This window comes from Haemorhous mexicanus, chromosome Z, assembly GCF_027477595.1.
Source record: "Haemorhous mexicanus isolate bHaeMex1 chromosome Z, bHaeMex1.pri, whole genome shotgun sequence".
NCBI lineage: Eukaryota > Metazoa > Chordata > Aves > Passeriformes > Fringillidae > Haemorhous > Haemorhous mexicanus.
In genome coordinates, this window is record NC_082381.1 from 2,492,903 (window position 1) to 2,519,516 (window position 26,614).

The 26,614-nt window shown below is 37.3% G+C and overlaps 1 protein-coding gene across 1 annotated transcript in view; it reads right to left on the reverse strand.

Annotated features, from left to right (window-relative positions):
- Positions 1 to 26,123, reverse strand: part of TMC1 (transmembrane channel like 1) — a 63,080-nt gene extending 36,957 nt beyond the window's left edge. Inside the window, 4 exon segments of the mRNA XM_059874208.1 lie at positions 3,159 to 3,299; positions 8,897 to 9,266; positions 9,402 to 9,464; positions 26,042 to 26,123. Coding sequence (XP_059730191.1) covers positions 3,159 to 3,299; positions 8,897 to 9,266; positions 9,402 to 9,464; positions 26,042 to 26,123 — 656 coding nt within the window.
- Positions 26,124 to 26,614: the final 491 nt, after the last annotated feature.

A 26,614-nucleotide genomic window follows, 5' to 3' on the forward strand; every position in this document is an offset into this window, starting at 1 on the left:
TTATTTAGAATGTTCTGATTTTTAAAAAACACACTTGTAATTGGAAATTAACTCCTTCCCCCAAAACTGTTTGTTTTGACAATAGTTCTTTTAAAAAAACATTATTAAAATGAAAAGTCCTAATTGATATTAATATTTACCATTCAAAATAATATAAAAAGGCATTTTTTGGTCTTGTTGCCATGTATTACTAGATAGCACTTTTTTTCCATTCTTGGAAATAAAGATGCTAATACAGAACAAACATGGAAGTGGGAGTTGGCTTATATAATTATGTAACGTTTATCATAAGTCTGAGAAGAAACCTCCAATTAAGTATCTCTCAATTGTGAAAGCAGGAATACAAAGAATAGGGCAATTTGCTCTTCTACCTGTAAGGAGATAGCTTGGTTTTTTCACCACAATATTTTAAATCCTTCACAGGGAAAGAAGCAGATGAGAGGAGAGAAAACCTTACTACTAACAATGGTTCACCAAGAGTTTCAAGAGCCAGAAACACTAACAAAGGTTATTCAAAAGTCACATTATTGATTTAAAAGTTTAAGGGCATGTACAGCCAGCATGTGTTTATTTTTCTTACGTACAAGAACAATGCCAACAATGCCAATCTATTGGACTAATGATTCTGTTATAAATTTCTTGCTAAAATGCAGAACATAGATACCTTACCTGCTGATACTATTGTAACTGTAATCATAGTAGAGAGCCTATTTATAGATAAATTTTTTACTTTAAGTAGCATAAAAACTCCTAGTCTTGTCTTGCAACTCAGTTGAACTTAGGCTCCAAAGAAACAATTGCAAAAGCAGGGCTCTAGAAAACACACCCTATAACTATATTTTGGTATCTATAATCTGAGATCATAATTAAATGGTTTAGGCTGTGAAGAACATTTTAGATGATTTATTTCCAGACCCTCTGCCATGAGCAGAACACCTCTTAGAAGGCCAGGTTGAGCAGAGCTCCATCCAGCTTGTCCTTGGACACTTCCAGAATGGGGCATCCACAGCTTCTCTGGGCAGCTTCATCCAGTGTCCCTACACCTTCATTATAGAGAACATCTTCCCTATATATAGTCTGAATCTAAATTCTCTAAGTTTTTATTACCATTTTTCTTTAGGTTTTATTACTTCTTGTCTAATTACCACATCTTCTTGTAAAAATCTGTTCCCATCTCTCTTAAAAACCCCCTTTTAAGTATGGAAAGGCTGCTATAAGGTGTCTCGAGGCCTTCTCCTCTCCAGGCTGAGAAACCCAAGTCTCATAGCCTGTGTCCTTAGGAAAGCTGCTCCAGTCCCCTGACTATTTCTGTGGCCCTCCTCTGGACCTGCTCAAGCAAGTTCATGCCTTTCCTGTACTGAGGATCCCATATTCCAAGTGGAGTCTCACTATAGTGGTTTAGAGGAACAGAATCCCTTCCCTTACCCTATTGGCCAGGCTGCTTTGGGTTTGGTTTGCTGGACTGCAAACCCGCGTTCTAGACTTTCCTTTGACTTTCCATCCACCAATACCCCCAAGTCCTCCAAAGGGATGTCCAAGCAGACATTGAGCACCAGCTCCCTAGGTGTGACCATTCAGACAATTTCTTAGCAACCTTACAGCCCACACATTTAATATGCATCTTTACAATATGGGGAGAAGGAGTTTGCGGAGTACCCTGTCAAAGACCTTACAGAAGTCCAGCTAAATGACATCCACAACCCTTCCTTTGTCCACTGATGTAGTAACTTCATCACAGAAGGTTTGTTCAGGCAGCTCTTTCCCTGGTGAAGAAGTGCTTATTTTCTCAACACACCTCCCCATCTTCCAAGAGCCTTAGCAGAGTTTCTAGGAGGATTTTTTCTGTGAATTATTGTGTTAATAGACTGGGTGCATCTATTTTCTCCAGTATCAGTGCCCACAACTGGAAGTATAGTGGAAAAAATAACTTCTGTGCCAGCTTTCCTTACCAGATATCCCAAGACCCAGAAGTGTCTCTTGATCATCCTTGAGCTACATGTTGCAGCGTCATCACTGCCCACATGGAAAACTAATAATGGAAAATAATCTAAAGGACATACCAAGTCATGAAGTTTCCTTGGAATTGCTATGAATTATGTGCTGTGAATTATGGGATAGAAGAATGGCTGTAAAAATTGAAGCTTTTTCCATAGGAAAACTACAAACAAATGTTAAGTTTATGTACATGGGGATCCTTCAGCTGTAGATTGTCCAAAACCTAATCTACTCATTTATATTTAGTGAAAGTTCTCTTACCACCACAATTCTTCTACTCTACATCTCCTAGATACTGTTCCCTTTTACCTACTTTGAGTCTTTCACTACCTCTTTGCAAGTTTACCCTTTCCAAAATTACCATACCTTCTAATAGGACAAATCTATAGACTTTCCAGATCATATTTAATATTTCATATTTCTGTGTTTTCTGTTCATATTAAAAACTGCAGGAGAGACCATCCTTTCTCCGCTAGATACGTTTTGTTGGTGTCTTGGTATTGCTGCAGCAAATTAGTTATTGAAAACAGGGGAGCAGTTTTGTCAAAAGAATAAAATTCTCTCTATTTACTCAGTTCCTGTGCTTGGTAGAAATTTAAATGTAAAGAAATACTTAATTTTTGGCTTCCGATAAATATAGCAATAGATATGCTAGGACAAAATACAGTTTTCTATGTGGCATAAATAAAAATGCATGAAAGTACAAGTTCTGCTTCCAAAGAGTTTGCTTTTCCATAAGCTGTTTTTTTTCCTTTCTTTAATGATTAGGGAGAAAAATCCTCTCCTTTCTCTCTAGCAATCTTGAGATAATCCTGCAATTTCATAATTTTTCTGAGATATATTAATGAGATATTAATCTCAGCAATGGAAGAATTCATCAACATTAACCTAACTGAAGAAAAGAGAAAGATTTTGTGCTGCTTAGCGGAAATTCTGAAAACAAAAGGCTTAGCTTTCCGTATTTGATTTCAGCTCTACTGGGACAAGAAAGCAGTGTTCTGCAGCATCATTTACCTTCACTTACAGTGAGCATATCTCCTAGGGAAGAGAGACTAGAGGTGGTCTGAAGTTAATTTTGTGAGTAGGTGCAGAACTAAAGTGAAAGATCAGAAAAATAGTGCAAAGCAGGAAAATGGATATTCATTATGGAAATCAAACCATACTTCAGGACAGACAACTTCTTTTTCATCTTCCATGGCTTGTTTCGCAGTGTGGCAATCAGTTTCTTTTTTTCTTCTACCTCTTCCTTCAGCTTGGCCAATTCCTCCTCTGTAATTGGTTCCTCCTCAGACTCAGAATCAGAGCTTCAAACAAAAGCAGGAACAAAAACATCACCAAAACTCAGATAGGGCACATGTTTTCACAGAAAAAAAATATACTTTGTGTTAATTTCTGTTAAATTTGAGGCTAGATTAATGCCTTCACACTTACACAGAAGGGAGGACACAGTTCCTTTAGATTTGCTATTAATTTTAGTATGAAAGGCAAAGCCTGCACACAAAGTGCAGAACTGGGGGACAGTGAGCAGCACTCTTGGGGTAAAATCTGACCATCACTTATTTCTTCTGCAGCTGTAATCAGCCTTCTAAGAGTCCCACCCAAACTCACTATGGTCAAGTGAGGATGCTCAAACTGCAACCATAAAAGCAAACTCCTTCACCTCAGTATGTCACACCAGAGAGACAAATGACAGCCCATGCACTTACCAAGGCAATAACATTTCATAGATGGAAAAAATTCAAAGCCACATTTCAGCAAGCATTCAAGGAAAGGAGGTGCAATTGTAATGGCATCTCCAAATATGTTGTGTCTGTGATCTGAACATACTATCCATACATCAGTTTGCACTATCTTTGCAAAGAATTGCTGATTAAAACAATATTCACTTTTCTAAACTCTTTCTATACCCTTTACTGTGAGCAATCTTGCATGTCATATAATGGCATGTAGCAATTAATTGTCAACAAGTGCTTCCTCTTTTTTATGCAAGTGAACAGAAAAATGATAAAAGGGAAATAAATAGACTCTGACTTTCTGCCCTAAAAAGCTGACAGTGACAACTACCACTAAGTGATCTCTTGGTGGTAGCAGTTTGATGCATGTCTCTCTGTTCTTGTTGATCTTTCTTCAGCTCCTTTTGTTGATTTGCTTTCCTGTTTCTTTGTCTTACGAATGTTTAAAACTGTACTGGAAATTTGTTTGGGGTTTTTTAATGGTTTTCTGGCTTGACTGGAGAAAAATTCATTCTGACTTTATCAAGCAAGTAGTTTTCAGACTTTTTTGCTCATACTTCCCCTTTCTGAGAGTTTGATATCCAAGATCTGATGTGAGCGCTGAATTATTCAATACCTAATGTATAGGTTCTATCTCCTGAATAATTTTAAAATTATAAAACTTTTCCTCTACCAAAACAGATAACACGGGTCTTTTTAGAGATCTAAAGGATATAAATGACACAAGAGTTTACCAGCAAGAATACTTACAGGATTCAAAACAAACAAATAAAAGCAAAATACATTTTGAAACATGGAAAAAGACAAGTTTCTTATTGGTTTTCTGCCTATAGTCTTCATTAATTTTACTTAATTATAGCTAAAGATTAGGGGATGAGCTGAAAACTTTCAGACATACAGAAGTTAGCAAAGGAAAGAAAGAAGCTTCCATAGCTATGGGTCACCCTGCTATTAAAGGTTAAAATGCTATTTATTATCATGGAGCCATAGAATCACAAAATGGTTTGGGTTGGAAGGAATCTCAAAAATCATTTCTCTCCAACCCTCTCTGCCTTATGCAGGTATCCCATTCACTAGATCAGGTTGCTCAGGACCCCTATCCAGCCTGGTCTTGAACACTCCCCAGCTGTGGGGCATCTACAGCTTCTCTGAGCCACTTGATCCAGTGCTACACCACACTCTGAGTAAAAAATTTCTTCCTAACATCTAAAATAATTGTGTTCTCTTTCAGTTTAAAACCTTTCTCCCTTGTTCTGTCTCTGTCTGGCCATATTAAAAGTCTTCCTCCTTTTCATAAGCTTCCCTAAGGCAGATCTCCCCAGAACCTTCTCTTCTCTAGGGTGAAAAATTCCAATTCTCTCAGCCTGTCCTGTAAGAAAGGTACTTAAACCCTCTGAGCATCATTGTGGCCCATACTGAATAGACTGTCATCTTAGAAAGTTGTACCCATCAGTCTTACCGTGTTGGGCTTTACATGACAAAAAAACTGTATCATAGAAAGCTTGAAGCTACAGAAAACTTTACAGAAGCTAAAGAAAAAATGCTACTGAGAACCACATCTCTTCATTGTGAAGAACAAGTTGAGAATGGCATGAAAACTGAAGTCAAATGGATAAAGGATAACAAAGTTACTTGTGCATAAAATTTTGAGGGGAAATGCAAAGAGTCATGTCTTCATGAAGAACAGAAGGATTAAAAGTCTGATTTGAGAGAGCTCAGAATCCATTGTCGCAATCAGCTGTTCTCCATTTTACTAAGCGGAATGATATGCCTGACATTAAACATGTTCTTTGATGGAAGACTGCTAGGTTATGCAAAGCTGGAATTTGCTGGTTTACAATGCTGCAGTGAGAGAGGGGGAAACAGGAGGGCTTTGTGCTAATGAAGTGAGCTTACTGAGAAAAGGAAGTTTAACAGAACACAAGAGGTCAAGTCAGGATAATACAGGCTTTGTGACCTTTGCCAGCTACTGCTTTGTTTGTCTTTACAAACATGTCTCATCTTCCCATTCTTCACTTTGCTTTGGAACAAGAAAAATTATTAAAAATCAAAATTTCAGTGTTTTTTTAAGAAGTCAGTATTTTCTAGTGTGTTTACATTATGCAGCCAAACTTGGTGGAGTAACAGCAGACCTTTCCTTCAGCTCATGTGGTGGAACACCATGTTATTCAAGTCAGGAAACCAAAATTCTGTCTTCTGCAATCAAAAGCCTTAGCCTCTCATGAAAGGTTTTTTATTCACACATTTGAAGGTCAGAAGGGTTCATTGGGACCTGCAGGCTAACATAAAGCATCAAGTGTCAATAAATATCTTGACATAAAGACCCCAGCCTCCTTGGCTCCAATTCAATACACATCTAAGTCAGCAGAGTTCTTGAAATCAAGTGCTTCTTCAAGTTGAACACACAATGAATTTCTTCATTCTATTCATCTCTAGTTTGGTTTTACGACCTTATTATGCATCTCTATTTTGGTTTTAGTTTCATCTCCTCTTTATGGATGAAATCTACTTTTCTCATGATTTCTGTGTATGGCATTAAAAATTAGGATGAAAATGTTTTCTTTGAGCTAGGATGTTACATGATAAGACTGGTATGACTTTGAGAGTATAGCATAACAATTCAATAAATTTGACTAAATTTGAAATCTTTCTTTCTAGTTTTTTTGTGTAAATTCTACTTACACAGACAATCCCCATAGCATTGCCTGTCAGTTAATACTATTCAGTTATAAAAAAGAAGTAGTGTCTAATCTTCCATGTATCTCCACGCTTCCACAGGAGTTTTGTACTCTCAAAGGAACTTAATAAAAGTCAGTTTATTTACTCACAGATAGAGCTAAGCAGTAGGAAGAATATGATCCCATTCCTATTTTTTTTTCCTCATATGACAGCACAGAGTTTCTAAAATCAATCAGACAAAACGAAACAAGGCAGTAAAGAACTAAACCACTTTTTAACCCATGAGCATCTCTGACCCCCACAGTGAGATTAAAGGAGCAATTTATCAATGATCATTGATCATTTTGGGGTTGGAGATTACGAACAGTGTAGCGCAGGCCCTCCTCACACCCTTAATATCAGGCAACAATCAGTCTCATCAGCAACCATAAACATCTTAAAACTGAAGTTTTAAAACTCACGGAGAAAGAGCTCCTTTCACCATGGCATTACCCTGGGAACTCACTACCACAAGTTAACCAAGAGCGGAATATTTAAGTTTCAAAAAAACAAAACAACTAAACCAGAAAATCAATGCAGAGTTCTTCTAGGATTACCTTAAGTCTTTTATGTGGAATAAGTAGTGCATGAAGAAGTTTTCCTGATTTAAATGAAAAGTACAGAGGGAGAAGAAGGCAACTGCAACAGATTCCATTGACTTGTACTGCGATCTCACCAAAATGGGGCATGTTGCTAGAGTTTAGCAAAAGCCACCATGACAGCAGTAAATACAATATTATCTCTCTGTCAAATAGTTCCACTTTTCATTTAGGGAATTTTTTCTGGTGTTTTCTGTCTCAACTTCTGATTTTGCTCTTTTCCTGCTGTTTCATGCTGAAACACCTTGGCAATTAAAAAACTGCATCAGCAAGGTCTATGTTTAAACAATAGAGAGAATTTGTTGTGATAGGTTCTCCCAGACTTGCTAGAGGGGCTATATTTCTATACAGGCAACCTTATTTTCCATTCTGAAGCCTTGCAAACCCTTTATCTCAATCACAGCCAAACTGATCAACAGCCTACTATCTTTCATTCTTACATTATTTTGATTTTTCCTTTGAAAATAATTTAAAATATTTTTATTATTCTTCAATCTTTTCAAAAGCTCTTGTAAGTCTAAAAATATAGTACTCTTGAGTTATCTTTGAGAGTATCCTCAGTTTTTCCTCAAATGTCATTAGGCTTACTACTTTAGGATCAATGTCTTGTTCAGGCAGCAATTTCAAGTTATTTAGCTCAAAATTATGGTTTTTAATATTAAAAACTTCGGAAGACAATGAAAAACATTGCACCCTTGTTCAGTTTTCTATTTTTAGTGGCCTTTTATAGTTAACACTTCGTAAATGTTTATAATGAAGAAAAAAATAAACAAAGGAACGTAGGTTTACAGAGTCAGGGCTGTTGCTCTGTGAGTACAGGAAACTGCACACAAGACTATAATTGCCACCACAGTGAAGACCCAGCAGAAAGAATGATTTTAGGCCTTCTAATTCTCATTGGGAAGGGTAATGAAGTAGAAAGCTATAGAAACGGGACCCGAGACAAATTAATACAACAGCATATCTTACTGTATTTTTTCATTTCCTTTTAGTCCGCCTGTGCTCTCCAGTGACACCTCTGGGAACAAAAAAGCTATAACAAGTGCTGAATGAGGAATGGGAGTTTGTCTTCCTCTCCATTGAGATAGCTAGCTCCATTTGCTTCCTCATGTATGGCTCCCAGGGTTGCTTCCTTTCAAAAGCACAAGAAGGGACAAGGAGCAAAGGGATGCTAGGATGGCAGAGAAATAGAAATGTTTTTCTGAAGGGCTCCCTGTCTCTGGAGTCTTATAAAAACCCCAGGTTTCATTGGATACTTTGGAAAGTTGAAAAGTGACATTTCAGAGGAAGTGGGTGGGAGACAGATTGGAAAATCCCATTTTAGTTTTTGGTTCAGCGTTCTTGAAATGTTGCAACTGATATGAAAAATTGGCTCAAAACTGGTGGGGAAACAAGAATGTGATCCTCTTAGAAGCAGCAAGATTTTAGTTCTATAATGGAAATAAAACTTGGCTTTCTTGGAAGGTAATCAGCTTGGAGTTTGGGGCATTTTAATTTTGCAGAAAGAAAAAAGAGGTGCAGATCTCACATGTTATCACTTCCCTCTACCACTTTCTCTTCTCCTTTGTCATTTTCACTACCTTTCTCTAGAATACAGCTCATATAATATATATCTATATATATAACTAAATATATAACTTAGAATATAACTAAATATGACTTTCCAGAAAGTTTCCATTTCACTCAGCTGTCATTTCATCATTGGAGGACAAAGCATATCTGTCCAGCTCCAGTCTGACTGTCACAAGTAAGGGAGGCATATTGACCCTTGGTATTTCACAGCCATAAGTGAAAACAGGTTTCCTGTAAGACAATTATAGTTTTAGTATAAGGAAAAAAAAACTTAATTACCCTGATCCTGATTTCTTTTTGTCTTTTTTCTTCTTGTTGGCCTTCTCTTTTTTTCCTTTTTTATCTGACTTTTTGTCCCCTTTCTTCTCATTTTTACCTTTCCCACTTTTACCTCCTTTCTCATCTTCTTCTTCTTCATCATCTTCCTTGGATTTCTGATTTGCTTGATTCTTCCTGGCTTTTGCAGGTTCCATATCAGAATCACTGGCCTCATTTCCAGCTGCTCGTCCTCGTCTACGGCTTCTGTGCTTGCGAGGCCCAGCTCTCCTCATCCCATCTTCATCATCCTCATCATCCTCATCACCATGCCTGTCTCTCCCTCTGGCATGTGTTCTTCTGGTTCTTGGTGTTGCTCTCTTCCTACCTTTATCTGTGATTGATTAAAGAAATATAAAAACACATGAGAGGAGGGTGTATGTTAGAAGGAGAACTTTCCTCCTCCTTCATTCTTACTAATAATCAGAAGGTGCCTGTGTCTGCCCTCAAAGTAATCCACATCACTGACCTGCTCCTTTGGCATTTTCTTCATTCTCAACTGCGCTGCCTTCTTCATTGTCATCACTGCCATCTGTCAAGTGAAAAAAAAGAAGGACAGTGGATGTGAAGAGTAGATCAATCATTAGGAATTCAGGGGTTTCAAGAAATTCTTGGCAATTACTGTTCTGTACCTCTTTATAACTTTTTATGAACCAAGCTTTTCAGAACATGGCAAACAGTTTTCAAGAGGTAAGATGAAGGCAGAAAAACCAGTTACGCTTTCCTTCAGCACTCAAATAAATATACCTCAAAGAACACTGGGAAGAACTCTTTCTTATGGAAGCAATATATAGGAAAGAGGATGCTGGAAAACCCCTAAAATTTGGAGAACAAGGATGAAAATGCTTCTCAGACAATTCTCTGAAATTTTCTTAAACATGAGAGATAAATAACTTGCTGAGATTAAAAAAATACTAAAATAATCATTTTCTGGTTTGACTGGAGGGCATGAAGCTCCAGACATGCAGCATAGCTGAAGAGTGCCATTCCTGAAGAAAGAGCAGACCTACTCTCAGTTCCAGCCACCAAATTTCTAAGTGCAGGGACAAAACTTGATCCAGCATCACCATGCTGTACCACATACAAGTTCTATTCTACCACTCTACCACACAAGATGTTTTTATCATCGAAGGCTTTAGAGGGATAGTCTATTTTTAGAAGATTGTAGTGTTTCTCCTTAGAAACATCTTGCTTAATTTTTCATTCTCAATAAGCCTAATGATAGACAATGTCTGTGCTACCTATTAATAATCAGAAAACTATCCGCTGCCTGGTACACTTTGAAACTGTGATCATGGATTTATAGATAATAAAGTAAATAATAAAAATACTCTCATATGTGTTATATCCATCATAATATCTAATTAATGTGTTTTTTGAATACAGTGGTATGAACATATCACTTATCTTGTAAGTAATCTGAAACTGCTTCTGAAACTGCTACTGATATTCCCTAGGAAAGTTTTTTCAGAAACAATATCTGAGAAGCCAAGTTCTAATGGGCCCTTTTGAGGTATTTTTGAGCTTGTATGCATGGCTAAACACTTTAGACACTTTGGTGGTAATTATAGAAATAGATGGTAGTGGGAAATTAATGAGAAGACTAACAGAGATTACCATGAAAGAGTAGAAGTATGCTAGTAGTTGTTCCACTCCTATATAATATGTATGTTCCATATATGTATTGTCCAGTTTCCCCTTTGGATGGGTGATAGGTGCTGATCCTTACAGTTGCATTTTTTAGGTAAGAAACTGCAGGTATCTTTCTTTTTCAATCATCTCTAACATTTCTGAATTTTTCTTTCTTCACACATTCCCTGGTTGCCCAGTTTCTGTTATAAATTTTACTAAGCTACTACCAATTTGTTGAAAATTTATACACAAATTGATTTATTTAGGGACTCCTGTGGCTAACTTCTTGACTTTGCCTAATATCAAAGAAAAGGAGTAAAATGAAGAGTATGTCAGGATGCAAACAAGAAGGAGTCCAGGGTCTTCTTTCACTATGTGCAGTAACAGGCAAAGTTTTATTAACCAGAATTTAACTGGCATATTAAAACTAAGTCTTACTTCCCTGCACAAAACATCTAATTGTAATTAACACTTTCTACCACTCTGACAGCCTCTGAACCATAATTTTTAAGATTATGCAAAAATATTATCATTTGATATCATCATTGGAATGTGACAATAAGTGCCCCTTTGTTCTGCCTGGACACATGCCTTCTGCTGCTGACAGTAACAGGATCTCCTTTGATAAAGACCATTGTGCTGCTATTTAAGCTTGCAAAGATGAAGACAAACACCTCTAAAGAGATACTTCACATGCAACAGGAGGGCACTGCCTCTTGCTGTGGCCGATGTCCTATGGTCAAACAGGAATTCCCAGGAAAGCACTTTATTGGTTGGAGATTGGCCTCAGTGCAGCCTGATGAGCCCATACAACATGCAAACAAATGGAAGCTTACCATACATACTGAAATATGCATCCGCTGTGAAGTCTACCAAGCTTGAGTAGACATCATATTGACATAACAGTGACAGTGACACGGGATTGTGAGACACAGACTTAAACAATGCAGAAGATAGCTGCTGGAATCTCTTTAATTATAGTACCATAAGGATAGCAAATTCATTACACTGAAAATTTGAGATAAAATTCTAAGGTACTTTGCAGATTTCAGACTGCTTGGAAAAAGCATTGAAAACATTGCTATGGATGAGTTTATCTGAATATTAAGTTCTGTACGATAATGGTTTTTTTCATCAGGAACATGAGTGGTAAAGAACATTTTTTTAAAAATAAGGAAAAAGCCTTTAATCAGACAGAAATAGATATTTCCATTAAAAAAACCTAGAAAGCATGACCAGTGATTACATGGGACTATTAGCTATAAATGGGTATTTCAGACATGCCCAGCAAGCACTTCAAAATTTATGTCTGCAGAGATTTCAAACTGCATCTCCAAAGTGAACTTCATATGGAGAAAAAGTGTGTTATTATGAAGACTGTTAGAGGTGTGTCCTTCTCATTCTGGTATATCTACAAAAAAAAAGACACCTCTTCCAGATTATAGGTGCATGCAGAGAGCATTTTGCAGAAGCTCAAGGTAGAACTAAAAGTTATTGATTGTGACAGCAGTAATAGCAGTTAGTGTTGTTTAGAAGTGAAAAACCCACAGAGGAGAATGGAAGAGCTCTGTCACCCCTGAGAACTGTGCTGAACAAAATATATGTCAACTTGTATTTCAGACAAGCTGCATTAGTAACTTTAGTGTCTTATTGTTTTGCACTTATTATTGAAAGAAAAGTGTTGATAGTTAGCTGGGTATTTGAATAATATAATAATGATAATGATAATAATAATAACAAGCGTTATTATTATTACTACTACTACTACTAAACTATTTCAGGTCATAAACTCCATTATACTTTTCAAAGAGGAATGGAACAGGCTAGGCAGCTCACAATGCAGCAGTTCAGGTGCTTGTGTAAAAGTTTCAATGAATTACAGAAGAAGCATTTCTGCAATATTCAAACACAAATAATATTTTGTGATGACACTATATCTAAATGCAGTTTAGTACTTAATTTAGATGTTCTGCTGTAAACCACAACAGGGACAAACATTAGAGTGAATTCCTCAGGCGCTATATTTTCATCCTAGAGGGAGCCAAAATATATTTTTTATGCTTTGTTTTGTTAAATTGTAGTATTCATTGCAGGAAAATAACCCTCACTATATGAGAAATTTGTAAACTAATCTTGGGAATTTTTAAACAGACCATGTGATCCCACTTATGAAAAGTTCAGTGAATTCTTCTGTAAAACAACCGTCACAAAAGCACTGTCTAGAATTACCAATTTTTCCAGAAAAGGGTTGATAGAACCCCTTATCTTCACAGTGTTAATATTCATAGGGCTAACAGCTGCCTTTGACTCAGCTAACTTGAGTTAGGCTGACTCAGAGCAAAAGCTCAACTGCTATGCCTTCCAGGATACATTATCTTGTCCTAATGACTGTATAGTTTCATATGTACCATTAAGTATATTTGAAGATATAGTCCATAATTCCTTTTAGTCTAGGAAATCCAATAACATTCTTATTTTTTTTCCAAGTAGTTTAAGGGAAACTTTCTCATCTTTCTAGATTAAGGGCAGTGATAGGGTAATCTAAGTAAGCTATCGTTTTACCCCAAGTCTTATTTAGACTATAGCCATAAATAAGACTACAAGGCTTAAAGAGGGTGTCCTGAATATGGGCTCAGACCATCCTGCAAGCCACAGACACAAGGCAGAATATCAGACAGCTCAGGGAGAGGGCTCCAAACATTGACATATTGACTGCTGAGGAAACTTATGGCAGAAAAAAATGCATAACACCATAGTCTTTGTTCTATCAAGTGTCTATTTAGCAGATCATATGAATACTTTCACCCTTACCTTGATTTCCCAAGTTGGTTTTATACCTTCTATCAGAAGCTATTAACCAGATTCCATGCTTTGGAATTTTTAAATTATTACTTATTATTCTATATTTAAATTATATAAATATTATATTTATCATTCTATATTTAATTATTTATTATTCTCTATTTATTTTTATATTTATATCTAATTATTTATTTATTATTCTATACTGACATCATTTTATGGATCTTTCACTGTGAGAGGAATAATAATTCTTGAGACTAACTCATAGAACACGTCCCATTCTTGTAATATCTGTGCTCCCACTCCTACTGTGTAAAGCTGACTGCTGCTAAGCAATTCTGCATTTTGGTGCTACAAAAAATTCAGTGGAATGCAAAGTAACCTGTATATCAAAAATGCTGTCTAAATTTTTATATATGTTATGAACATAAATTTCTACCTAGTTAAGTGTCAAGCCAATGAAATGGATCATCTGTGTTTTCCTTTGAACTGGATCACGTCCTTTAAGTGCTGGAAAGACATCATCCAAAGTATATAATAAACCAAGAGTTCAACAAGAGGAAATGTCAGAAATGCAAGATTGTATTAGACAATAAATACCTGGCAAGTGCTAGTCATAAAAGGGTAGTGTTATGCAACACTCAGTTCTATATATTTACATACATTTCCATATTATTCTTTCTAATCATGGATATATGAGAGTATCTCACAACACTCCTGTAAAAATAAATATCACTGGAAGTAACACCTGTGAAATATACGAGAAGTAATACAAGTTATCACAGAAAGTCTATTGGAAAAGTGAATTAGTGAAGGCTTCAATATATAAGATTTGTGACCTTAACACTAGAGACCCTGTCCTCTTAGTCTCTTTACAGACTTTGGAAAGAGCACCTTGGCTCACCTTGGGCACAAAAGAAGAGAGCTTGAAACACAGAAATCTCAAATAAAAATTTCGTTTATAGAGCAACCATAACACTCAATATTACAGACCATGCTTTATTTTTCCTCTGCTTTTTCCCAGTAAGTGTCACAAATTTTACTTTCAAAGAACAAACATAACAATCATGCAGCTCAAAAAAATGTATCCTGACCAGCAATAGCTATGAATTTATAAAGTAAAATAATAATCATTATTCAGTTACACACAAACTGGCTAATATATTGCTTGGTTTTCCATCAAAAATATCTTAAATACCAAAGATGGCAATATCTTAAATACCAAAGTAGGCAGAATATTTATGCTTCAATGTCATAAAGACACCAGGGTCTTGGAAGACTTACTGGTCTAAATGTACAATGCTGTGTCCTCCAGGCCTATATAACTAAATCATTTCCAGAAATTGTCTCTGGAGCAATGAGTTTTCCCTCTGCAGCAAAGAAAATTTGCCCACTTAATATTTGAAATGTTGGAAATCAATACTTGAAAACTACAGCTGGAGACCACAGGGAGCAAATGAAATCCTTTCAATTCACATCCACAAATAGTTCATTTCTTCTCCATTTGTAAGAAAAAAATTACTGATTTTCTACTGAAAGGTCAGAGACTGATCTCACATAAGTCATGTTGACCCTGTAGTTAGTAAGGGATACATCATCTGATTGCACTCTCCTCTTTCTTCCCAGCTTCCTGCTGGGCTGTACTTACACATGGCAAGGTTTGATAGCTGTCTCTCAGTTTGAGGGTCAGGACTTCTTCTAGGCTAATCTTCCCCTCTGGGATAAATAAGTTGTTTATTGCATGACTTCAGTGCAAGGATTCTAAAATCTGATATTACTGTTATAAATCTTACAAAAGGCAGAGGAGGAAGACAGTTCAATGAGAAGCCCCTCAGCCCCTTCAAGGAAATGCGTAAAAGTTTCCAGGCCTCTGCGCCTCACTCCACCTCTGTGTTCTCCTACCTGTGCCCTGCAAAGGTCTAACCTTGGGGTGCTTCTCCTTATCCAAGAAGAAGAGAGCTGACCAGCTTGCAGGGCACATTGGTTGCTGTAGTGGAACAAGACACAACACTTGCACTTGGTCTGCATGACACAATGAGCCAGTGGTGGGCAATTTTCCATTTTCATTGCAGGCTTTACTGCAAGAATTAGGATCAGAATATTAAGTATTCAGTGCGCCCTGAGGAAAAAAGTCTGAGACTGCAGTAAACCATACCAATCTGGCCTTTTCCAGGTCTGAAATGGGATTTATTTAGCTCATTGTCATTCACTTATAATGCTGTTAAAATGGGAAGAGCACATATGTATATGGAGAAAAGAGTTTATATTCAAGTTAAAAATGGAGAGTTCTTAGTAGATATGAAGTCAATTGTATTTTTTATTATTCATGAGAGGAAAGATTTTTAAGGTTGATGACTAGAGCTGACCAGCTCACCACATATTCTTTTTACTATATTTAGAGGATAATAAGCACTTTCCAGCTGCTCCCTTTTGAAAATCCACTCTGAAAAAATTTTACCTAGTTTGTCTTTTCCTGTGTGAGATTCCAAGAACAATGAATTCACATTCATGAACTCATGATAATGAACCATACATCTCCTGCTATCTTAGACTTTGCAGCAGACATGCTGTGAAACATAAAGAATTACCAAACCAAGAATGGTTTCACTAAAGATAAAGATACCAAAAAGCAAAAATGCATTATTTGAAACTATTGCAATAATATTCCTCAGGACTGTCAGCAGTGATGATACAAAACCTACTGTAAAGAAACTGCAATAGATTAGCTCCTGAACTCTGTGCTGTATAGCTCCAGCCCCTGGGCTTTTTAAGTTAGGAGTGGACTGAGAACTACATTCTGGAAGTGTCTCATAGTTACTTGCAATGTAGGCTGAGCTTTTCATATGTTCTGAAATCATAATGCATTCCTAAGCTTACTCACATGATCTCATCTCCAAATACACACATAAACTGTCATTGTTAGGTTTTACTGTAAATTATATGTAAAAGATAAATTTTCATGGAAAAAAGAAGTGTCAAAGAGAGATCATGATTCAGCAACGAAAATCTTTGCCTTCTCCAGATAAAAAGGGCTTGTCATGGGAATGATATCCTCTATAATTCAAATTAATAATAAAATCATTGAATGAATACAAGTCAATTCAGCCAAGTATTTTCAAGTAAAATGTAGATGTTAATGGCAAACTTAGAACCTTGTTAGTCATAGAATTTGTTCATATAAATGCTTATAAAAATGTGTATGATCCATGGTCATGCTCATAAGATTTCTTATGGAGATAAAAATTCTTTTGAAGCCATTAAGTATTTTGACTATGCTGCATTAAATTCTGTGATTCTGTTGTGTTAAAATGAGTTCCATCAGCATGTACTGCTTGAAAATTAAATTGGTCAGTAAAGGGTGTTGTAGAAAAAATGTTGAGGAGAAAAATAAGATCTCACACAATAAAAGGAAAGCAACTAAGATGGGTTTTTAAAATGAACTGCTTGTTATAGTCTGTCAAAATGCTCAGAAGTCGCTTCTGATGTTTTCTATTGAACAAGAACATATTTTATTAATATTGAGTGTTACAGTTATGGATTAAAAATCTAGGAAGCCCTGTTTAGTAGTAGCAGCCCTGGTACTTAGCAAAACCTAAAATAAGGTCCCTGGCAATTTTTTGCCATGCTGAAGATGAGAAACACCATGCTTGTTGCATGCAATACAGATCCTTGCTTTAGAAAGAGTAGCACTGGTCATGAGAACTGAGAACACTTCCCTTATTAGACTTGCCCTGCACATTGCCAGAATAAAGCATTAGGCATTATTTTCCTACAAAAAATATTTCTTAGATCCAGAACAGTGTAGTATCAGTATAGAAATATTGTTAATCTTATTATGAAGAATGTTTGACATTTCATAATAAATATAGAAAGCAGTAAGAAAAAGAGGCATTTTTTTGTGCACCTTACATATGCCACAAAGTAACACTGTTTTCTCAGTATTTCCTAAAAACTACATGTAAGTGTAAGACAAGTAGCAGGACTGTAGTCCCAATCTTTTGATTTACTAATCAGTGGAAAGCCACACTATCATGCTACAACTAATCAACTACCAAATAAAACACATTTCTGAAGAAAGATAATGAATTTTGACTGACAAGATTTTACATCAAAAAAGAAGTAGAAGAAAACAGAATTTTCACACTGTTGAGCTGAATATGTGCTTAAGTTGCAGCATGATATTTGCAATTACCGTTTCCTTCTGTTGACTTGTCCTGTTTAGTCATTGTGGTGTTTCACAGGGCTGCTGCTGGTGCTGGATATACAGGAGAGTGTCCAAAGGCTGGGTAGTTCAAGATGAAGCATACCACAATATCATCCTGCCTGTCATTGAACGGGTGGCGCTGGTGAAGTTTCACTCACTGAAATATAAGAAGATACTAATTTCGTAAGTGATGAATCTTTCATGAGTGTTTAGTTTACTATTTAGGTTTGGCATGCTAGGACTAAAAGAATCAAACAAGTTATTCACCTTCTTTATAGTTATTGCTGAAAAAAACCCTTCTGCAACGTACTTACCTATGACAAACACTAATGTTTAAGTGCTTAAGTGCCTTACTGAGGAAGGACATTCTACAGTGTCCACATGAGTATGCTCTCATGCTGTATTCAGATCTACAATTCTGCACATGGAGGAAATTACATAGATTATTCTTCTATCACAAAGACATGCTTAAATTTCATAGCTTTAATAGAAGAGCCTGACTCTGATTTAAAAAAATCTTAGCAAAATGAGATAGATTCTGACTTCTCTGTTAGTTTGCATTTGCACCTCCTTGCAGTTCTGTTAGGACTTTTGCTTCTGCCTTTATATCCAGATATTACACCCTAAGTTTACCAGTTTTAAGCAGATTGGCCTTTAAGCTAAGTTAACAGTGAAAAAGAGCCAAAATGTAGTTTACAGGACAAGTCAAGTTGGGAAGTAAAAATCTGAAAGAATATGTTGGGAATAAAACAACACAAAATACAATTCTTGCATTAAGTATTTGTATTTAACTAGATAATTCCATCATAACTCTTTATCTGAAATTCTTTCCGTGAGACCCAGATGAAAAAGGGTGTAAGCATCTGCAGAACAGCCTACCTTCTCAGATGCTCCTGAGTGGTGTCTGGATCCTCTTACACACAGGACAGTGAAAGCCATTTTTTTTCTTTGGAGTTGTTATTCAGGTGTCTGAAGGAAGTTTATCTGGAAATTAATCCAGTGACCCTGACTACTTTACCTTTTCATTTTCCTTTAGCATGGAGCTGCATGGGGTTTTTGTTTTGAAACGTATTGCTATTTCTCTTAGAGTATTAACTTCGTATGTTTGAAATATTCCCCAAGAGATTAAGCCTGCCTTTGCAATTGTAAGAGTACCTGTGTTATAAAACATTTTTTCTGAACTAGTATTTTTCCCTTTTGCTGCATTCTTATATTAGTCATTTCATAATATCCTAGATCCTGTGGGTTTATATACTTGGGAAAGACTTCTAATACAAAACAAGAATTCAAACCATCCCTGAATATCCCTAGTTAGACTATGTTTCAAGTATTCAGACAGTAATAATCATGTTCTAAAAATTGAGTTGGTAGACTTCTGTACTTCTTTAATAACAGAAAGAAGAATATCTTGGGAAGAATGATGTGCGTGGATTTACAAGTACTTTCAAAAAGAAGCAGTCAGAAAATTCTAACAGGGTATTTTGTAGTTGCAGTCAAAATGGGACCAGAGCACTGGTCCTATAAGTCTTCTTCAGAATTTAAAGATAATAATACCTCACTTACATCTATTAGCCACATTTGAAAATATTTTACTGGATTTATGAAAAGGAATGGGGAAAAAAATTGAATGCTGAGTTATTAATCTTACCCTATAAAAACTGCAAAACAGAAAAATCAGAGATGCAAAGGCAATACTTATAAATATACAAAAATAAAAGAGTTAAACATGCAGTCTGATGTTGCCTGTGGGTGAATATTTGCTATGACATATGTGAATTGTGAATATTTTGTTTTGTTTCTGAAGGTCTGACTCAGTCAGCAACTAGATTTCATTAAGTACTTTTATCACAGTACAGCTTGTTAGTGTTTCCAGTATTGTTTGCAGTTTATATTTGTATCCATACAGTCAAGTGTTTCTTTAAGTTCCTCTACTTGCTGCCCTCATCAGTATGTCTCTGTGGGGCTGCGGTGCAGACTGGATCACTAATCAAAGCAAATAATCAGTTTCTGAAGTCAGCTTAGTGCAGTGATCCCATCCACAGCACAGTCCACAGACAATTGTATTAGCACAAGAAGCAGTAGTCAAATCTTGACATGATGTGGGAAAGGGCAGCCAGGGTCAGGAGATAGGAGACAGGAAGAGGTTGCAAACCTTTGAAGAGAGGCTTGTCACTGGAGCTAACATAGAAGGAGATATGTGCTAGATTTCCCTTTACCCTGGAAGCTCAAATACTAATCAGAGATTGAGAACAAAGATTTCATTTACACTAGGTTCTCTTTGCAGCATACAAGGCTTGAAAGACAAAAATCACAAACCCCCCCAAAAAAACCAAACCAAACCAGATAAACAAACTAAAACCCAAACAAAAAAAAAAACCCCAAACAATTTTAATTTAGCTCTATGACAATTAAATTAGAACATCCAGAATGTTATTTGTAAATAAAAATATATGAAAATATTCTCAGTGCAGATAGGTTTAGAGAATTGGCGCTAGTCCTGATGGACTTTGTTGAACTGTGAAAGTTTCCATGTTGGCAAACAGGTCACATTTTATTCCCTTTTTTCAAATCTCCATCTCTTTATAAACACTTACTATATATTCCAAGAGCTGAAGCATCCATAGTAGGAAAAAGCTGAGGATGGTAATACACAATTATTTCTACCTTAGCTGAAAACCCATAATGAAGAAGAAGTGGAAAGTACTGGTCTGCATACCCTTCTGTACACTGCTGAAGTGATAGCCATCTGCCAAACAGATAAATCCAGCTGGGGAAAAGAGCAATGACACCAAAATTAACCATGTTTTGTATAAACATTAATGCCTCGGTAAATTTGCAAGCATCAATTTTGCTTGTAAGTAGCTTTTAAGTTACAGTGTCACAGCCTATGCACAAAGAACCCCTGTAATTTCCTTCTTCACACTTTCACAGACAGCTGAAAACCCTTTCTACAGCCCTGAAATGCACTGAATGTTGATTTTTACATATTTCAAGGTGAATTTTTCCTCTGTTTCTAAACTTAATGCAAAATATTTTTTTTTTTCTGACAGGCTTTGCTAAAGGTTACTCTTTTCAGGATGGGATTTTAAAATGCCATTTTGTCTAGAGGCATGCAGAGTGTATATTCTGCCTGTCAAAGGGCATGATAAAATCAGGGAGTCCTGGAAGTAGATACAAAAACAGTCTGAAGGCATGGCACTGTTGCCATGCTGGCAGAAACACCTTTTTCATCCTAATGTACCATTCAATGTCAATGTTTCCCTACCTCTACATTCAAATGACTCAGAGGAGTCTGAACTGCATTAACTGGTAAGTCTGTGCCTACTACCCTCATTATCCCACATCTTTTCACAGCTGAGTGGATGATTTTGCCAATCAGTCTGAGAGCAGCAGGAGACTGCAGCAGGAAGCGGGATGGGGGTCAAACCTTCCCCCAGGAGCACCAGCCTGCAGCAGTGCTAGCAGAGCAGGGAGGTGACACTGGCACTGGGTAAGGGTGAAAGGCACCATCAGATGACAAATCAGATTGATTCATTTCATGCCAGAAACTTGCAAAAGCTGCCTTGCATTCTTTTCAAATATTAATTCCCAAGTCAATGAGTTCAGCTGCTGAACATTGATTAGGGAATGTCACAAACAGAAACACAAGTAACATTGCTCTGATGCCTCTCTAGTATTGACTGAGAAAAGAGTTACAGCTTGAATCTACTTGTAGAAAGAGCTTTTTTTGTGTAGAGATCTCTGAGCCCCTTGTGGAAAGGAAATCCAACAGCTAAGTCAGAAAAACTACAAGGAATGCCAACACACTTTTACAATTACTGTTTCTAAAGCCACGTGTAATTTCTCTGACATTTCTGAAACACTGTATTTCAAGTTTTCTAAAAAATTGAAATTTAAACCAAAAGTACAGCAGGATGTAATCTTCATTAGATTCTCATGGTAGACAAAAGAACTGGGTTGATAGAAAAAACATCAAAAGCCTCACAAATAAGTCAATTTAAAAAATGCTAATCAATTGATGTAAATAATGATATTTGGGTGGTGTGATTTAGAAGAATTTATCCAAACTTGTCTTTGTCAATGAATCTATCCTGCTCTATTAGCAATTTGAATGTCTTATTATAGCCTCAAAACCCACTTTAAAATCCTTTAAAACCCACTTTAAAATCCTAAATAATCACTAAAATGCTCTTTTTTTTTTTTTTTTTTTTTTTTTTTTTTTTTTTTTTGATTAGAAAAGGAGATATTTCGAAGAGTTTCTACAGACCATATGTTCTGCTCTTTGTACGACTTCTGAAAATTTTTAGCTGGAAATGTTCAGGAATTCCATGTGAAGATATGCATATATATATTTCCTCTAATGATAATACTGTTTAGAATTAAATAAGTCAACTTAGAATCATATTCTTGTCTTTCTTCTAGCTAAAAATTAATGGCTGAATGAATGGCCATCAGTAGACCTGCTTTCTTAATTAATATCCAGCAGCACACAATGGCAGCAGAGACTGCTTATGTGACTGCTTGTAGCACCTGGTGAGCTGACAAATGGGCAAACTGCTCAAATAATTGCATTTACTACTTAGTTTTGGCTGCACCCAGTGGAGCAACTCCAGATATACTGCCATGCTCAAACCCTGGATACACAGACTGAGGCTTGAAATACATGCTTAAAACCATAAAATCACATTCTCCTAAAAATCAAAGCTATAAAGTTAAGTACTCTTGAAAGAATTATTTGCAACATAAAAGATTCTTTGAGAAAAAAACACCATTAAATGTAATAGACACTAAAACCTGTCTTGAAGTTACTATGATTTAGACAAAATTCAGATCATCAGCTAGTATTCTAAAAATCTTACAGAAAACTTATGACATGCTACAGTTTTCTTCACATAAGCTTTGGAATTTGCTGGAAAACAGAGGCAACTTTGCGAGACTTTTTCCAGAATACCCTTGTCTTCTTGTGTCTTAACAAGACAGCACTGAGTCATCATTTAGCAACACAAGATCCTTGGGAAAAACACCACCTCATACTCCTGAGCACGAAGATTTCCATCACTATAGTGACAAAATGCCTCGACCAACATTTTAAATCCATGGTGTTCCTGGTCCTCCAAGGCCTGGCTTAGCCTTCTAATTATCCCCAAGAGGAAGTGAGACAGCTGAATATGTGCCATGGAAAGAACTTTCTTTTCTTCCTAATTTTCTTAATGTCTCAGAGGTTTCAGTATCCATTTTCTGTGGGTAATATGCCATGTTGCACAGTCCTGGCCTCTCAGCCAAATTCTGGGAAAAAATTTTACAATTCTGTTAGCACACATTTGTTTTCATTAAGTAATACAATACTCACTCATTATTTGCAATTTTATACACACACATGTTCACATATGCCGAATTATATTAATTAACTTAAAGCTCCTCATTTATGCAGAAGTGGAAAAATTATTATTTTATTATTTCCATCACTCTTTGGCCATACATACATACATACAAACATACATACATACATACATACAACAGAGAGTCAAACAGACAGAAATTTGGATTACAGTTTGCTGGGAAAAAGCTCCAGTGGCCAGGCACTGGATGAGGGTATGAGGGTAACATCAGACACTATTGGGGACACTAGTGGGGACCTGCAGGGCTCCATCCTCAGCCCTGTTCTCTTCAAAATCTTCATTAACAACTTGGATGCAGGACTCAAAGTAATACTTGGATGCAGGACTCAAAGTAATACTTGCAGTCCTTAATTGGAAGGACTGTCAACTCCTTCAAGGGCAGAAAGACCTTGACAAATAAGAGAGCTGAGCAATCACCAACCATAGGAAATTTAAAAAGGACAAGTGCTGTATTCTGTACCTGGGAGGGGTAATCCTTGCTGTACACACAGACTGAGAGGTTGGACAGCAGTGCTGCAGAAAGGGACCTGGGGATCCTGGTCAGCGGCAAGTTGAACATGAGCCAGCAGTACCCTGGCAGACAGGAGAGCCAAGCCTGTCCTGGGGGGCATCAGGGACAGAATCTCCAGCCAGGCAAGGGAGGGGATTGTCCTGATCTGTTCTGCTCTGGGGCAGCCTCACCTCGAGTGCTGGGGGCAGTTTTGGGCGCCTCAACATAAAGCAGACATTGAGCTGTTAGAGAGCACCCAAAGGAGGGCAAGGAGGGTGGTGAAGGGTCTGGAGGGGAAGCTGTATGAGGAGGGGCTGAGGTGGTTTGTCTCTTCAGTCTGAGGAAAAGGAGGCTGAGGGGAACATCCTCACCAGAAGAAGTAAAGGGGCAGGCACTGATCTCTTCACTCTTGTGACCAGTGAGAGGACTCAAGAAAATGGCATGAAGATGTGTCAGGTGATGTTTAGGTTGGATATCAGGAAAAAATTTTCCCCAGAAGGCTGTTGAGCACTGGAACAGGCTCCCCAGGGAAGTGGTCACAGCACCAAGCCTGACAGATTTCAAGGAGCATTTGGGCAATGCTATCAGGCCCACAGCATGATTCTTAGGATGTCCTGTGCAGGGACAGGGGTAGGACTAAATTATCTGGATGGGGTTCTTCCAACTTAACTTATTGTGAGATTCTGTCTTTCTACGACCTCTCCTGTGGATCTGCAGTTTCAGCTGTCAACAGATGGCAACACATGGGAACCAGCTGCACCTTAATGCAAGGGCTCCCCGTACAGCGAAACCAGCATCAAAGGAAAATCATGGTCTGATTACTTGGGAAAGCAGTGGACCACTCAACAGATGTTTTGCTTAAAAGAAGCAAAAGAGAGAGCATGAGATTAAACTGGATTAATCTTGCATTGTGTCAGTTATGTCCATCCTTACCATAATTTGTTACATCTAAATTAATCAACTATTTAGATGGTAGAGATAAAATACCATTCTTAGTCAATCTGTCAGTGATATAAACAATGCGCTCTTTTGTTTCATTGTACGGAAATAACTTCAAAGTAACATCCAGAGAGCAGCTAACTACAGGAGAAAAAGGCTCTGGAAAGAGTCAACTTTTGGTGTGACATGACATGACATACTTTTTGGCTGGTGTTTCTAACAGTAAATGGATGCTAATGGTACAATTTGTGCTCAACAGCTTTCTGAGGAAAAATTTTCCCTGATATCTAACAATTTGCTTTGTCGAGTGGTACAAATTGTACCACTCGACAAAGCAAATAACTACAGAAGAAAGCAAGGAGATCTATATGCTTTCTTCCATCTCTTCTTCCATCCAGGAGAAAAAAGTAGAAACTTAATTCTATCTCCATGTATTCAAAAGGCACATGAATCAAAAACCTAAATGTGGCTGTAAAACTTAAACACCTGCAAATAATTTTGTGAACTCAGCACTACAGGAACAATGTTTATCAACAGAGGAGACAGACAGACACCACCACAAGAGACAGGTGGACCTGTGTAAATAAATATTTTCAAATATACTAACCTTGCCATTCTTCCGTCCTCTCTTTTTAAATAAAGTCCAGTTTTCCTATGATGATCAATATAAAAATTTATTTATATGGCTATGTAGTCCCTTCAAATCTATGGCTATTACTCCCATCCTTACTATTGCATTTGAAGATTTCTCTTTAAGTCTATAAATATACAAAAGGGAAATGCAGGACAAGGCAGGACTGGGTCTTGGGCCAGTCCTAGAAAAAACATATCATTAGCAAAAGCAAAACATGGTGAGATGAATCCTGTAACTGGGGTGCCTTGCTGGAGGGTTACAGCCCCTTTCAGGAGGCACAGGCAGAGCAGGTAAGGTGAAGGGGCAGTGCTTTATGTAATGGATGGTCTGGAATGTATGGCTCTTGCAGCTGGAGGTGACACTGTGGAGACCCTTTGTATAAGAATGAAGGGAAAAGAAAATAAACAGGATACAGGGAGAGCAGACTTCAGAGTGCAGAAGGAGCTACTTAGTAAGGTCCTCTGAGGATCTGCTTTTGAATTTTCTTGGGTCCATGGATGCTGGTTGCTTTTCTGTCAACTCTTACAAGTGACAATTTCATAGGAGCAGGCCATTTCAAAGTGTCAGAAGTGAAGCTAGCAGGGCAGAACGCCAGTTTGGCTAAGCAGGGATCTGCTTCCAGAACTTAGGCAGAAAATGAAGGTGCACATACATTGAAAATGGGAACAGAAAACACAGACAATGCTGTTCCCTGTTGTACAGAGAAACTGTGTTTCTCCTGCATGCAAAGTTCGATTGGAGTTCAGGCTGCTTAGCGCTGTGAAGGACAACCAAAAGGGCTTTACAAGTATCTGAAAGGCTAAAGGAGGATCAGACTGGTCCATTACTTGACAAGGCTGGTCATTAATAGGGACATAGACAAAGCAAAAACTAAAGCCTTCTTCAGCTCTTGTCTTCAACACCAGTCGTGGGCCCTGGTGCACCCAGAGTCCAGTGTTGGAAGACCATGACTGGGGGGCAAGATACTCTCTCTGTCAACTTCAAACTTGTTCATAACTTGCTTCCTCACCTGGATGCACATAAATAACTCCAAGGCGGTTCATTCCAGGATACTGAGAGCTGGCTGACAGTATCTCTTGACCTCTCTCCATTGTTTTCAACACCTTGGAATCTGGAGATGTCCCAGTGAACTAAAAACTTGCAAATGCTGCCCAAGTTTTCAAGAAGGGAAAGAAGGAAGGCTGGCAATTACAGGTCTGTCAGTCTCAGGGTGCCTGCTGAAATTACAGAGAAGGTTAATCTTTGAGCAACAGAAAAACACTTGAGAGGCAACAAAATCACTGTTCACAGCCAGCACAGGTTAACAAAGGGAATGTGCTGCTTAACTACATTAATTTCCTCTTATGATAAGGTCACACTACTAGTTAACTAGGGGAAGCCAGAAAATGTGTGTGGTTTTTAATTTTAGCAAAGCCTTTAGTAATGTCTCTCACAGTATGCTTACTGATAAATTGGCCAGCTCACAGCTGGACAAGTCAATGATACTTTGAGCAATTGTCTGACAGGTTGGGCTCAAAGGATTTTATCAAATGGGACTAGAACAGGTTGGCATTTAGGGCCAGTGGTCCTTAATGTTTTTTTA